The 14,241-nt window shown below is 42.0% G+C and overlaps 1 protein-coding gene across 4 annotated transcripts in view; it reads right to left on the bottom strand.

Moving 5' to 3' along the window:
* ATG2B (autophagy related 2B) overlaps nucleotides 1–14,241 on the bottom strand; it is a 72,038-nt gene that overhangs the window by 7,049 nt on the left and 50,748 nt on the right. For all 4 annotated transcript variants that reach the window (XM_084839624.1, XM_084839616.1, XM_084839598.1 and 1 more), the window contains exons 33-41: nucleotides 13,015–13,209; nucleotides 12,366–12,467; nucleotides 10,729–10,807; nucleotides 10,368–10,572; nucleotides 7,471–7,540; nucleotides 3,146–3,228; nucleotides 2,786–2,907; nucleotides 2,492–2,646; nucleotides 1,412–1,561 (exon numbers count right to left, since the gene is read on the bottom strand). In XM_084839624.1, coding sequence (XP_084695750.1) covers nucleotides 1,412–1,561; nucleotides 2,492–2,646; nucleotides 2,786–2,907; nucleotides 3,146–3,228; nucleotides 7,471–7,540; nucleotides 10,368–10,572; nucleotides 10,729–10,807; nucleotides 12,366–12,467; nucleotides 13,015–13,209 — 1,161 coding nt within the window. The remainder of the gene's footprint in view (nucleotides 1–1,411; nucleotides 1,562–2,491; nucleotides 2,647–2,785; nucleotides 2,908–3,145; nucleotides 3,229–7,470; nucleotides 7,541–10,367; nucleotides 10,573–10,728; nucleotides 10,808–12,365; nucleotides 12,468–13,014; nucleotides 13,210–14,241) is intronic.

Here is a 14,241-nt window from a genome sequence, read left to right as displayed (position 1 = left end):
GAGTCACGTGCTCCCTGTAACCAGCCCCAATCAATTGTCTGGCTGCAGCATTCTGGACCACCTGAAGTTTCTGAACAGTTTCTGGAAGTTTCTGAACAAAACATTTGGAGGTCTGGGGGCCATTTCTGCCTGCCAGATCCCTGCTGTGAGCTGCATTCCCCTGCTGTGAGCCGGGCACCCCCCTGCCAAAAAGAGTAAGACCTAAATTCAGCAGCAACCCCCTCTGTAGCACTACAGAGTGCTACAATGGCAAGCTAAATATAATCCTTTTGGTGCTCCGTAGCAGCTACAGAATGCCAAAAGGGTCAAATTTAGCTTGCAAACAAGTTAAATTTAGTTGTTTGGGTGCACTATAGCTACTACAGATATCAAATTGGGAGGATTTTTAAAACATTTTGCGGAACCACAACAGGGGTGGCAGGAGCCATACACTGCATACCCCTGCCTTAAATTGTAAAGGCAAATAATTGCTGTAGATCCCCAAATCAGAAAATCAGAAAAGTTAAGGTGATGTATTTTGTTGGACCAACTTTTTAAAGTATACGTGTGGACACATACACACCAACAAAGGAAAGATTCTACATTACTTATAATGTATTTCTTAACCCGTTTTCAAAAATAGCTAAATCATACCTAATTAGTCCCAGTTAAGAAGCACATTATGAGGAAGTTCCAGAGAGCTACTTCAGAGACACCCAAAGGCTTGGGTATGCCCAGAGGGACTTTTGGCGTTTTTCAGCAGCAGACACCCATGCCATAACACAATCAGCTTTTGAAACTGCCTTTGAATTCAAAAGATTTTCACGTAGCAAAGGTAAATGCGATTCAAGAAACCTAAGTTCAAAGTCTCTGGACTGCACAGAACTAGTTGTACGATTCTTCTGATCTGGGACTTGCACTCTAGTCTCCAAGGGAAGGATCCAGCAGTGTCTCTGTGCTAGTGCTACTGAAATTGCACTAGCATAAACTGATGCTAGAGCAACATCAATACTGCTTGCTAGCATAACAGGTTTCCCAGGAAACCCACTGCACTAGCAAGTGCCATCGATGTTGCTGTGGCGTTGGTTTATGCTAGTGCAACATCAGTGGTGCTAGTGCACGGACACGACTGTGTCCTTCCCACCGCTTTCTTTTTCTGACAGCTTAGCCATTCAAAGAATATAGGAATAGCTGCTCAAGACATGTTATGAATCCCAAAATGCTAAGGGCTCCTAGTTTTATTAGAACTAGGAGACCTTAGCATTAAAACTAGGAGGCCCCGGCAGAAGGGGTTGGGAATGAGGGAAGATATTGGTCATAAATGTTTTACCTGGCCAAATACGAAATCATAATGTGAGAGTTTAGGTACTATCTTCCAAGCTGGAACACAATGAAAAAATGTAATGCCAAAAGACAATGGCGTTGTCCTTACCTCCTTTACAACACTGTATGCTTTGGCCACACCTTCGCGAAGGTCTACAGGCTGATGAGCTAGGCGGTAGCGAGAAAGTCGCTTGATCTTTTTCGTCTCAATTAAACTAGGCCCAGGGGAAACCATGTCATAAGCTGTTTCTGCAGCTGCCTAGGTTTCAGTTCCAATAAAAGCAACAATACATTCTTAACATGAGATTTGGTGATCCAGTAAAAACCTATATATTACCATACAATCAGTTACGATATTACCACAAACATTACAATAATCTTACTAGCTATTTAAAGGTGAACATTCCCCACTTCCCAGGGCTCACTAGTTAACTCGTCCATCCATCCATATCTAAAAGCATGTTGTTAACATACTTTACAGAAGGCTTCCCTAGTCTGGTGCCTTCCGGATGATCTGAACAACAACTCCTAGCATTCCTGACCACTGGCCATGCTGGCTGGGGCCTATGGGAGTTGAAGTCCAAAAACATCTGAAGGGCACCAGGTTGGGGAAGGCTACTCTAGAGCGGGATCCAAAAAAAGTTCAAGAGGCATGACTATGCAGATAAGAGGAAGCTTGAATCTTAATTACTGAGGTTACCAGTGGCAGGTAGCCCATCTAGTCTCAGATCAAACACCTTCATTTTCTCCCATATAAGTGGATGGTAGCCATTACCTCTTGTGGGGATAGAACATCCCTTAGGGATTTTGTTGTGCTGAAGGCAAAACCAGTCTTCCACTTCTGACGCTAGGTTGCCTGGCTCTTGCCGACATGGATCCCACAAGGGGTTGCAATGTGCATCCCCACCGGACCCTTATCGCATATAAGCTCTCCTCCCACACACACTGCCCATCAGATTTAGGAGCCCTTTCCTTTCTAATTCATTAGAACACCATTCCAAACACCAGAAGTTACAAAGCATGACAGGCTTTCCTTTCTCCTAAAGGAAGCTAAAAGTATCCACGTTTGATACTCTTTGAAGTACTGAAGACTTTCGTTTATTTTTGTATCCATTTTCCAATATTCTGTGTGCTCACTTTTTTTAATTAACCCTCCATTGTTTATCCCAAAGTTAAAGAGATAATATACCTGTATGGTCTGAACCATTCTGTTTGTCAGCTCTAATGCTGCCATTGCAGTAGAAGTACCAAAGGAAGCTGCTCCTCTCTGAAAGCCTCTTACAATACGGCCATCTTTTCGGTATTGTTCTATTGGTAACCACACCAAGTCTTTAAGGCCCTGCACTGTAATTAGAGACAGAACATCATGGATAACTACTTCTTTGGCTAAGTTTTTCTTTAAACAGTCAAGAAAAACTAGTCATATTCATTTAGATGAAAAATTTCAGAATCAAAGAAAGTTACAAATATTGAATGAACTTACCTAATTGAACTAATGAATGCATCGGCCCAACTCCTCCTAGAATTCCTGGTAGCTGGTTTTTCTTGATGTCATTAAGCCATTCTGAGATGGCATAAGAGAACAGCTTATCCACACCTAGCAACCTGTAGTAAGTAACCTAATTAGTATATATAAAAGCAAAGTTCAAGTTATCTCAAAATGAAGACAGGAAGGTATGAAAAACAGACCACATCGCTTATTGGTCAGAAAGCCAGTTAATGGTTTTGCATTTCCTGCATAATTACATTTAATGATTACAGTGCCAAATGACTCTGTTGGTTTTGCCGGAACAGACTAACAGGGTTATTCCACTATAAACAGAAGACAATTGAGTAAACTTACCCATGTCGATAGCAAAGCCTCTTCAGCTTCAATTCTGAGCAGTTTAACTGAGCAAGACCAATCAGAATCCCAGCTAAGGTACCCTGAAAATGGAAAAGGTCAAAACTATAATTCACAAGCAACAGCCTACACTGCATTTATATACTGTTATCAGATCAAAAAGGTTTCTCTTGCTACAACCTACAAAATAATTCCATCTGAAAACTGGAGACATGTTGGATTTCTGGTTGCTTTATACATGTCTGGCAGAGCAAAGAAGCTGCAGTACTTACACTTGGGTATTTACTGGGGAGTCTCTTCAATGGCATGGAGCTGCCCCCCCCCCCCCAAATTAGGTGTGAAGGAAGGAAAGCATCATACACAAAGCCTTAGCACAAAGCTTTGACTGACATGGGGCATCTCAGGCCACATCTATTCTGCAAATAGTCACCTATTTTGCAATTCATACTGCCACATCTTTCAGTGGAGGCCAGCTTGGTATCTCACATTCTCCAAATGACAATAATTGTCCTTCCAGTGCAGCTTTAGCAAGACCTTTTCTGCATCCCCTGAGAAACAGTGGGTTGAGGGGAATGCTTTCAAGGAGCAGCTATCCACACCCGCCAGCTGTTGGCAGTGAGGGAAACATAGGAGATGGAAATACAACAGGCTGTCTCCACTAACCTCCCAGGTCACAAGCTGAAAAAAAATCTGGGCAGCTTGGAAGTACCTAACTCTTTATTTCACATGTGTAAATGGTCATCTAACTAGACACCTGTGGTGAATAAGAATAGTCTCCAGGCAACCAAACAGGAAAGCTTTAAAGAAGTTGGTGAGTTGTTCTCTTAAGCCACAAATAACTCAAAAAAAGTAAGTGTGGAGAAATTGTTGTTGTTCAGTCGTTCAGTCGTGTCCGACTCTTCGTGACCCCATGGACCATAGCATGCCAGGCCTTCCTGTCCTGCGCTCTCTCCCGGAGCGTGCTCAAGTTCATCTTCATTGCATCGGTGATGCTATCTAGCCATCTCATCCTCTGTTGTCCCCTTCTCCTTTTGCCTTCAGTCTTTCCCAGCATCAGGGTCTTTTCCAGAGAGTTTTCTCTTCGCATTAGGTGGCCAAAATATTTGAGCTTCAGCTTCAGTATCTGTCCTTCCAATGAGCACTCCGGGTTGATTTCCTTTAGGATGGACTGATTTGACCTCCTTGCAGTCCAGGGGACTCGTAAGAGTCTTCTCCAGTACCACAGTTCGAAAGCATCAATTCTTCGGCGCTCAGCCTTCCTTATAAGTCCAGCTCTCACAGCCATACATTACTACTGGGAAAACCATAGCTTTGATTAGACGGACCTTTGTCGGCAAGGTGATGTCTCTGCTTCTTACTATGCTGTCTAGGTGTGCCATAGCTTTCCTCCCATGGAGCAAGCGTCATTTAATTTCATGGCTACAGTCACCGTCTGCAGTGATCTTGGAGTCCAAGAAAGTAAAATCTGTCACTGCTTCCATTTCTTCCCCTTCTATATGCCAGGAAGTGATGGGGCCAGATGCCATGATCTTTGTTTTTTTAATGTTGAGTTTCAAACCAGCTTTTGCACTCTCCTCTTTCACCCTCAACAAGAGGCTCTTTAGATCCTCTTCGCTTTCTGCCATTAGGGTGGTATCGTCTGCATATCGGAGGTTGTTGATAATTCTCCCAGCAATCTTAATTCTGACCTGTGATTCATCCAACCCGGCGTTTCTCATGATGTACTCTGCATATAAGTTAAATAAGCAGGGTGACAATATGCAGCCTTGTCGTACTCCTTTCCCAATTTTGAACCAATCAGTTGTTCCATGTCTGGTTCTTACTGTTGCTTCTTGACCCTCGTACAGGTTTCTCAGGAGACAGGTAAGGTGGTCTGGTACTCCCATCACTTTCAGAATTTGCCACAGTTTGTTGTGATCCACACAATCAAAGGCTTTAGCGTAGTCAGTGAAGCAGAAATAGACGTTTTTCTGGAATTCTCTTGCTTTCTACATGATCCAGCCAACGTTGGCGATTTGATCTCTAGTTCCTCTGCCTCTTCGAAACCCAGCTTGTACTTCCGGTAGTTCTCGGTTCGCATACTGCTGAAGCATAGCTTGTAGGATTTTGAGCATCACCTTGCTGGCATGTGAAATGAGCGCAATTGTGCGGGAGTTTGAACACTCTTTGGCGTTGCCCTTCTTTGGAACTGGAATGTAAACTGACCTTTTCCAGTCTTGTGGCCACTGCTGAGTGTTCCAGATTTGCTGGCATATTGAATGCAGCACTTTAACAGCATCATCTTTTAGGATTTTAAATAGCTCAGCTGGAATACTGTCATCACCGCTAGCTTTGTTGTTACTAATGCTTCCTAAGGCCCACTTGACTTCACTCTAGAGGATGTCCGGCTCAAATTCAGTGACCGCACTATCATGGCTATCAGGGACATTCAGATCTTTCCTGTATAGTTCTTCTGTGTATTCTTGCCACCTCTTCTTAATCTCATCTGCTTCTGTTAGGTCCCTGCCTTCTTTGTCCTGTATCGTGCCCGTCTTTGCACAAAACGTTCCCTTGAGATCTCCAATTTTCTTGAAGAGATCTCTAGTCTTTCCCATTCTGTTGTTTTCCTCGATTTCTTTGCATTGTTCATTTAAGAAGGCCTTCTTGTCTCTCCTTGCTATTCTCTGGAACTCTGCATTCAGTTGGATATATCTTCCCCTTTCTCCCTTGCTTTTCGCTTCCCTTCTTTCCTCAGCTACTTGTAAAGCCTCATCAGACAGCCACTTGGCTTTCTTGCATTTCTTGTTCTTTGGGATGAATTGAGTTGCTGCCTCCTGAACAATGTTACGGACCTCCGCCCATAGTTCCTCAGGCACTCTGTCTATCAGGTCTAATCCCTGAAATCTATTCCTCACCTCCACTGTATATTCATAAGGGATATGATTGAGGTCATACCTGAATGGTTTAGTGGTTTTCCCTACGTTCTTCAATTTAAGCTGAAATTTTGCAAGAAGCAGCTCATGATCTTAGCCACAGTCAGCTCCAGGTCTTGTTTTTACTGACTGTATAGAGCTTCTCCATCTTTGGCTGCAAAGGACATAATCAATCTGATTTCGATATTGACCATCTGGTGATGTCCATGTGTAGAGTCGTCTCTTGTGCTGTTGGAAAAGAGTGTTTGCTATGATCAGCGTGTTCTCTTGGCAAAACTCTATTAGCTTTTGTCCTGCTTCATTTCGTACACCAAGGCCATGCCTGCCTGTTATCCCGGTGATTTCTTGATTTCCTACTTTAGCATTCCAATCCCCTATGAAGAAGAGGACATCTTTTTTTGGTGTTAGTTCTAGAAGGTGTTGTAGGTCTTCATAGAACCGATCAACCTCAGCTTCTTCGGCATCAGTGGTTGGGGCATAGACCTGAATTACTGTGATGTTGAATGGTTTGCCTTGGATTCGTACTGAGATCATTCTATCGTTTTTAAGATTGTACCCCAGTACTGCTTTTCCCACCCTTTTGTTGACTATGAGTGCTACTCCATTTCTTCTCAGGGATTCTTGCCCACAGTAGTAGATATGATGGTCACCTGAATTAAATTCGCCCATGCCTGTCCATTTGAGTTCGCTGATTCCCAAGATGTCGATGTTCAATCTTGCCATCTCATGTTTGACCACCTCCAGCTTACCTTGATTCATTGATCTGACATTCCAGGTTCCTAAACAATATTGTTCTTTACAGCATCGGATTTTCTTTTCACCACCAGACACATCCACAGCTGAGTGTCCTTTCGGCTTTGGCCCAGCCGCTTCACTCTTTCTGGCGCTACTTGGAAATACCCTCTGCTCTTCCCCAGTAGTATATTGGACACCTTCCGGCCTGAGGGTCTCATCTTCCGGCGTCATATCTTTTAGCCTTGTGATACGTAAATCTTTGTGTACTATGAACTTTTGTGGACTTAGGGTGCTTCCAGACAATACTTTTATTGTGCAAACACCCTGCTTCACTCATGGAATTTGGGGGGCAGGGAAATATCATCTTTGTAGCCCTCCTGTTTTTTTCACCAGTTCTTCCATCTTTTTTTCTTAGAAGAAAAAAATTCATTAAAGAAGAACAGTCAGATTAGCTGGACAATGCCATTTGACTTTTAGCAGTAGGAGACCTCTGTCTGGAAGTATCCTTATTTGCAAGGCTAGTTTATTTATAATTCAGCTTGATTTAAAGAACAGAGAAGCAATGTTTTATATTTTCAACTTTCAACTAAACTAATGGACACAAAACCACATAATTAATGGAAAGAACAAACTCCAAAAGGCTCATTTTATCTGACAGTATAACAAGGGTCAACAAACCTGATCCATAGAAACATGTTTGCCATGGTAATCAAGACGTATTGGAACTTCTGATGTGAATCGAAATTCTCTAAGAAGGAAAGAAAAGTAATATGTGCAACTCAAAGAAAACAACAGAGGAAAAAATGGAAACAGTAGATAAAATCCAAACCTTTGTTTACTGTGAGCAGTGAAAGTAAAAATTGACATCCCTGAACCCTATATATTATCACATCAGTAACTTCCAGGTATTTGCTAAGAGGTCATGCTTACAGAGGATTTAGAAGTTGCCAGACGTACTACTCATCTTAGTATCACAAAATCCTGTCTTAGGGCCCTTAGTGTTTTTGATACCCATGAGTCATCTAAGACTAAGACAGAGGCAGGGTCTGAGCTCCAAAACACAAAACCGCTCTTTAGAACCCAAATAAAGATGGTGCTGGAGGGAAGCACTTTGTTTTGCAGCATGCCAATTAAGGTTTTTTTATTAAAAAATCTTAATAAAATAAACATCAGGAGGCACAGAGAGAATGGCAGGTGCCAAAAGAGATTTTCTCAGGCACATTGGTGCCCATTGGTATCATGTTGGAGTCTCCAGGTCTAGCTGGATGCAATTATCCCTTTCTCCGTGCTGAGCAGGGAAAATGCCTTCCCTTCAGCTGATTTAGATGGGACAGGTGGGAAGGCTGTGCATGCATGCTGGTATAAATGCTGCAAGTGGGAGTGGGGTGGCCGCGGTTACTTTAGGTTGTGGCCACAGCTGGCATACAGCCCTTAGGAGGTTTCTGGAGGAGTAATCCAGCCTTCGGACCATAAATGTTTCCCTATCCAATATAGACTATGTAACACTGGTCTTGAACCAAGTATTCTGGATTCCAATTTCTTTCTAAGCCCAATTCAAGGTGCTGGTTTTGAGCTTTAAAACTCTACATAGCTTAGGGCCAGGCTACCTGAAAGGTCACCTCCACTTGTATGAGCCTGCCCATAATTTGCAATCTACATCAGAGTCCCTGTTGTCCCATCACCAAGATAAGACTAGGCTGGTGGGTAATGAGACAGACAGGGCCGTTCCTGTAGCAGAACCCTGACTATGGAACTTGCTTGTAGGGATGGACAAACTCACCCTAATCTGCGCCACTTGCCGGACCCCCACTGGCCACGCCTGGCAAGCTGCTGTGCACCCTGTGCAGCGAGTGGCCACCCGATCCCTCACAGTGCCACCATTTTGCATAAAAATGACAGCTCAGCCTTTTTCATAAAGGCCCATTTTCACAAATGCAAAATGGACCATTTACCCTGTAATTTTGCGTAAATGGCTGCTTTATGCCCACCATTTGTACACATGGGTATTTACAAAAAAAGTCTGAGCTGTCATTTTTATGCAAATAGAGGGTCGGCGAGGGATCAGGGATCCCCACGCTTGCCCGAGTCAGGCAAGCATGGGGATCCACAGACTGCCAGACTCCACCCCCCTCCAGGATTCCTGCAACATCCCTACGTCCTCCATACAGGGTCAGATTGGCACCACCTTTACCAAGTTTTAGACTTGCACTGTTTTGCTGGGCTTTTGCTGGCCTTTGGCTTGTTTTAAGACTGTTATATTTCTGCTTTGCTGCTGTGATTTGTCAGTTTTATTGTACTGCTGTTTAAAATTGTATGTCGCCTTGAAGACACTGGTAGGTAGAAAAGTGATCTAGAAATACTTTAAAGAAATAAATATATGGGCTTTTATGGCAATGTTAAATGAAATTCCTATTATTTGGTTCTCTGCTTCTACTCTTTCATTACTTTTGAGTCTGTCTTTAGTCTCTGCTCTCACCTTCTCTAGTAACTTCCCACACCTTCTTAGGGAGACCTATCCTGCATTTTGAGAACCACAGATCTACAATCTATCTCTAAAACATTATCCCCAATTCAAAGGGAGTAACTCTAACTGCTGCTGATCAGTTATATCGACCCACGATCCATGTTTATAAATACTTATCAGTAAATGAATATGATACCCAGGGTCTTAAGCAGGAATGGAAGAGGGAACTGGATCACCCCATTTTGCCTAATCAATGGATCGCTGCCTTAGCATCTGTATCTGAAGTGCCTATGGATCTCAGGTTATGTCTTATTCAGCAAAAACTCTTGTTCCATGTCTACTGGACCCCGCAATGTCTCTTTGAGGATGGTTTGTCCAAGTTGGCTAAATGCTGGAGGTGTAATACAGCTAATGCGTTCCAGCAATGCCCAATAGTTGCCTCTTTTTGGGAGGAAGCTATTGTACCAATAAACTCTGTATTGCAACACTCTTTACTATTTACTGATGTACATGTCCTTTTAAATTATCTACCTGCTTCCTGGAAGATAATGCACCGTCAGCTCAAATGGATTCTCTGCACCCTTTTGACAGCTAAAAGACTGATATAACGACATTGGAAGGATAAATGGTCACTTCCTATAATGTAATGGATTGAGGACCTAACAACAATTTCAAAATTTGAATGGACAATATATGGGGGCTGCTCGCAAATGGATACATATATGGGTATTTGGTCTGCCTTTGTTGAGGCTTGTTAATTTTTTTTAGAAAACTGTATTTTCATACACATATATAAATTTCATAAGCATTAATTGAAACTGATATATTCAAATCATGTATAGTTATATTTTTCTCTTTTCTTTTCATGGTTTTGTTTTGTTGAAATTTACAATATTTTTTTAAACCCTCTAACTGCTGCTTCCACTGGAGAACGTTATATATGCAAGAAGCTCTGTATATAAGCATATGGATATTGCCACACATATAGGGTTCTGGACTGGGACTACTACATGGAAGTCCACTAATTTATGGATATACTTGTGGACTGTAGAAATTAGAGTTTACAAAAGAGTAAAATGAGGTCTCATTGATCTAAGAAGTCCCAAGGTACCTGAAAAAGATTGGTTGATCACTGAACGATGCCTCATCATGTGCGAAATTATGGTCATCCCCATTGAGCACATCCACAGAATCAACACTTCCATTCTGGCTCAATTGTTTGTGTAATGAGAAAGAAATTATTGGGCTTGGCTCCTTGAAACCACTGTAGTGCCTGGGCAAGGTACATGTTACTTCAGCACCAGGAGGCTTTTTAACTGCAAATAAATTAATTCATGCTGAAATCCAAGGCAGTCAATGGAATAGTTATTTGCATGCAGCAGTTGTCAAATTCATTATGTGTATGAATTCATAATACACATTAAGTATATATGGTTTTTAAAATATGGAACAATTTATGTCAGGATATTTACCCTCAGGATCCGGAGTCATTAGGATTTCTACCTCTGTAGATAGGCTAGTGAAAAAATCCTTGAAGAAAAACAGGGCATCCTACAACATAAAAATTAGCATGTATTAGTTTGAAATAAAAAGAACTCTGCTACTGAGTTTTTTAAAATATTGTTACTCATGTGCTACTGCAAACATAAGAAGAAAACATACTGTGCCGGCTAGCAAGAGTTCTTTTCCTTAACTTGTTACTAGTCCTTCATTTCAAAAATGAATTTCTGAGGACAAACAATCTAAGAACTGTAAAAGCACATTGACTATTAGAAGTGACGTATCAACCATGAACAAGGGAGGACACCTTGGTACCCTACATCAGTGCTTTCAGTTCCAAGGAAGAAAGGCAAGCTGAGAGAGTATATGTGAGCATATGTGTGCTCATGCCTGTATGTAGTGCATATATAATAAGCCGATTTTCCATCATGCCAAGAAAAAGAATCTCTAGCCAAGTCTGGGACTATGTAGATAGGGGCTGGCTCAGTTCTCAATGGTGCCTGTTAACTTATATGGGACAAAGTAAATGGGCTTCCACCTGAGACACAGTCCAGAGAGGGCAAAACCACTCCTTGCCCCAGACACTGGGTTCACAAGTGCCATCTTTAGGCCCTACTACAGTCGTTTACCATGAGTGTACCCCTTTACTTTCTCCTATGCTTTTCACTCATATCAGGGAAAGTTAAGGTGCTGCATGTGAAGACAAAACACCCTTAGCTCTCATCAGTGAGTGGCCCATAAAATGAAGTACAACCTATCTCTGTGCAAAAACATGTATTGTGCGCACATCCCTGGAGAACCTTCCCTCCCTCCACACATAACTGCACATCATGAAATAAAGTGAAATCATGATGATGGACATTTCTCTAATGATTAACAATAGCAAGACTGGCATCTCTGAAATCTCTACATATCTTAGTTTTCAGTTTTTAATAGTCTAGATAATTTGTTACTTGCACACCAAAAGAAAGGTTCTCTTTGCACCACCCAGGTAAGTTATTCATATAATAATGGCAAATGCATAAATATAGTTGCAAAATTAATCAAATCTAAATTTCCATAAATAACGCAAGTCAAAAAAATGTGTATTATAGGTTACGGGAATGAATGATTAAGCAATTATTAAATTATTTTTTTCCAACAGGAGTTAACAGATTACATTGCATCTATTATATGCTTTTTTCTCTCTATACAGCTCTTCTTCAAGGCTAAACTGGGCATGTTTAGCCTTGAGAAGACTGAGGGGAGATATGATAGCACTCTTCAAGTACTTGAAAGGTTGTCACAGAGAAGAAGGCCAAGATGATCTCTTCTCGATCATCCCAGAGTGCAGGACACGGAATAATGGGCTCAAGTTACAGGAAGCCAGATTCTGGCTGAACATCAGGAAAAACTTCCTGACTGTAAGAGCAATACGACAATGGAACCAATTACCTGGGGAGGTGGTGGGCTCTCCCACACTGGAGGCCTTCAAGACAAGGCTGGACAGCCATTTGTCAGGGATGCTCTGACTTGGATTCCTGCCTTGAGCAGGGGGTTGGACTCGATGGCCTTGTAGGCCCCTTCCAACCCTACTATTCTATGATTCTATGATTCTTGCTAAACCAACCTGGTCAATATTGAGGCGAAGTGGCATTAGTGATACCCGTAAACAACACTCTTGAGGTGATCTGCCCGACTCTGGACGAACATGCAACACTTTGACTGTCAACTGAAGCACAAGGAGTCAAAACAGAAAGAAAAGCTCAGTAAAGATGAGAGTACATAAGCTAACTGTCTGTTTTATAAATACTGTCTGAGCAATGTTCACAACTAATGTTTTCCAAAGCCCCTATAACATGAAAGACATTCTGATCCTAGATCTCATTAAATTTAGAGTTACAGCCCACTTTCTGGTAATCAGGGTAATTTCAGCTGGAAAAGACCATCTTGGGTTATCTAGCTCAACCCCTCCAACAGTAGGATATTCAAGCCCCACTTTAACAATGTGTTATCTGGATTCCCCTTGGACAGTCTTCTTGTGCATACCATTCTAGCCAGCTGAAATGCCAATTTTAAACACGATGAAACATGTAGCAAAAGTTGGGGAGGTGTATCTGTGAGTTCTATTTCTTGATTGTCCTCCCACCGGGAGTTGAAAAGCAGAGACAATTCTCATGGAATACATACTTCTGCACTGCACCTGAGTGTCATAGCTATTCTAGTCCCCCCTTCACTCCCCCATTTACAATTTTCAGCACATGGTTTTACAGCCATACCATATTAGAATGTGCTTTTCTAGGCATCTCTTTACTACAGTAGAGGTAAAGAAATTTATTCATTTGTGATGTAGCCAAGCGATCTCTGATCTCAAGATCTTGAACCACAAACACTTGACGGGACACTGGTTGCTCCAACAGGTTGATCTCACGTTCTGGTTCACCTGATGGGTATACTTCATGTTGGAATTTCACCTTATAAAACCAGAAACATGGAAAAAGCAAGAGTTCTGTTAGGACTCACTTTCCCTTTTACAACACTACACACAGCAAAACTACCCGCCCAACTATCATATTAGGAAAACATAGGTTCATTTCCAGGACTAATTTACAGTATTTTTAAAATTTATTTGTTTCATTCCTGTATCGCCCAATAGCCAAAGCTCTCTGGAAATCGTCTCTTTGTGTTTCAGGATAAAGAGTAGATAAATGCAAAATGGCTTTCATTTCCACTAGCCCTCTGTTGGAAAGCTATAGTTTTTCTCCTCCTTATCCTCAGTACATTTTCAATTAGCACCAACCGAGAACTGCATGGAATTGTCTATTTATGCGCCATTAAAATATTTATATCCTGCCATTCCATCCCAAATTCAGTACTCATGGCAGCTAACATAGAACCACCACCACAAGATTAAACAACCAAATCACAGACAGGAGCACAGCGCTAAAAGCTACAGTCACAGTAAAATGGACTGTGGGACCATTAAGGCTCCAGCAGTGTCCAATACACCACCCTGAAAACTTGGCAGAATTCCAGAATAAGGAGGTGCAGTTGAGGAACAAAGAGAAAAGGAAGCAAGCTCTAGTGCTCATATGGAAACCCCCTCTCCCACACGCATCCACATAAACTTCCCCCATCTCTTAAACTGAGTCAGAGGCTTCTCTTGAAGGTGTTTCAAGTCTCAAGAAGTGGTTTATTTGCATTTGGAAGAGGGAGGCCTGCAAAGCACATGGCACACACACAAACTGCCCACACAGCACACTGAATTCTGGTTGTTGCCTGATACAAGAGGAGAGATACCTCCAGGTTAAGTTCAAAAGTCAAACAGTTTACTGCTTTGGCTCAACAAGATAGAAAGTGGCCGAGACACTACTCAGATTTTACAGCCAGTAGGAAAAGCCTATATAGCCTCTGTGTTCGCATGGCACCAAATAAACGTTCATTAATAATTTGGGCAAAATGGGTCCCCATCAGTTGCCCAGAAGTCCCAGAAACAAACAACTGCA

The sequence above is a fragment of the Heloderma suspectum genome, chromosome 1 (assembly GCF_057233095.1).
Source record: "Heloderma suspectum isolate Gila_16-S chromosome 1, 16-S_ref, whole genome shotgun sequence".
In the NCBI taxonomy this organism is placed as follows: domain Eukaryota; kingdom Metazoa; phylum Chordata; class Lepidosauria; order Squamata; family Helodermatidae; genus Heloderma; species Heloderma suspectum.
This window is presented reverse-complemented; position numbering and strand designations above follow the sequence as displayed.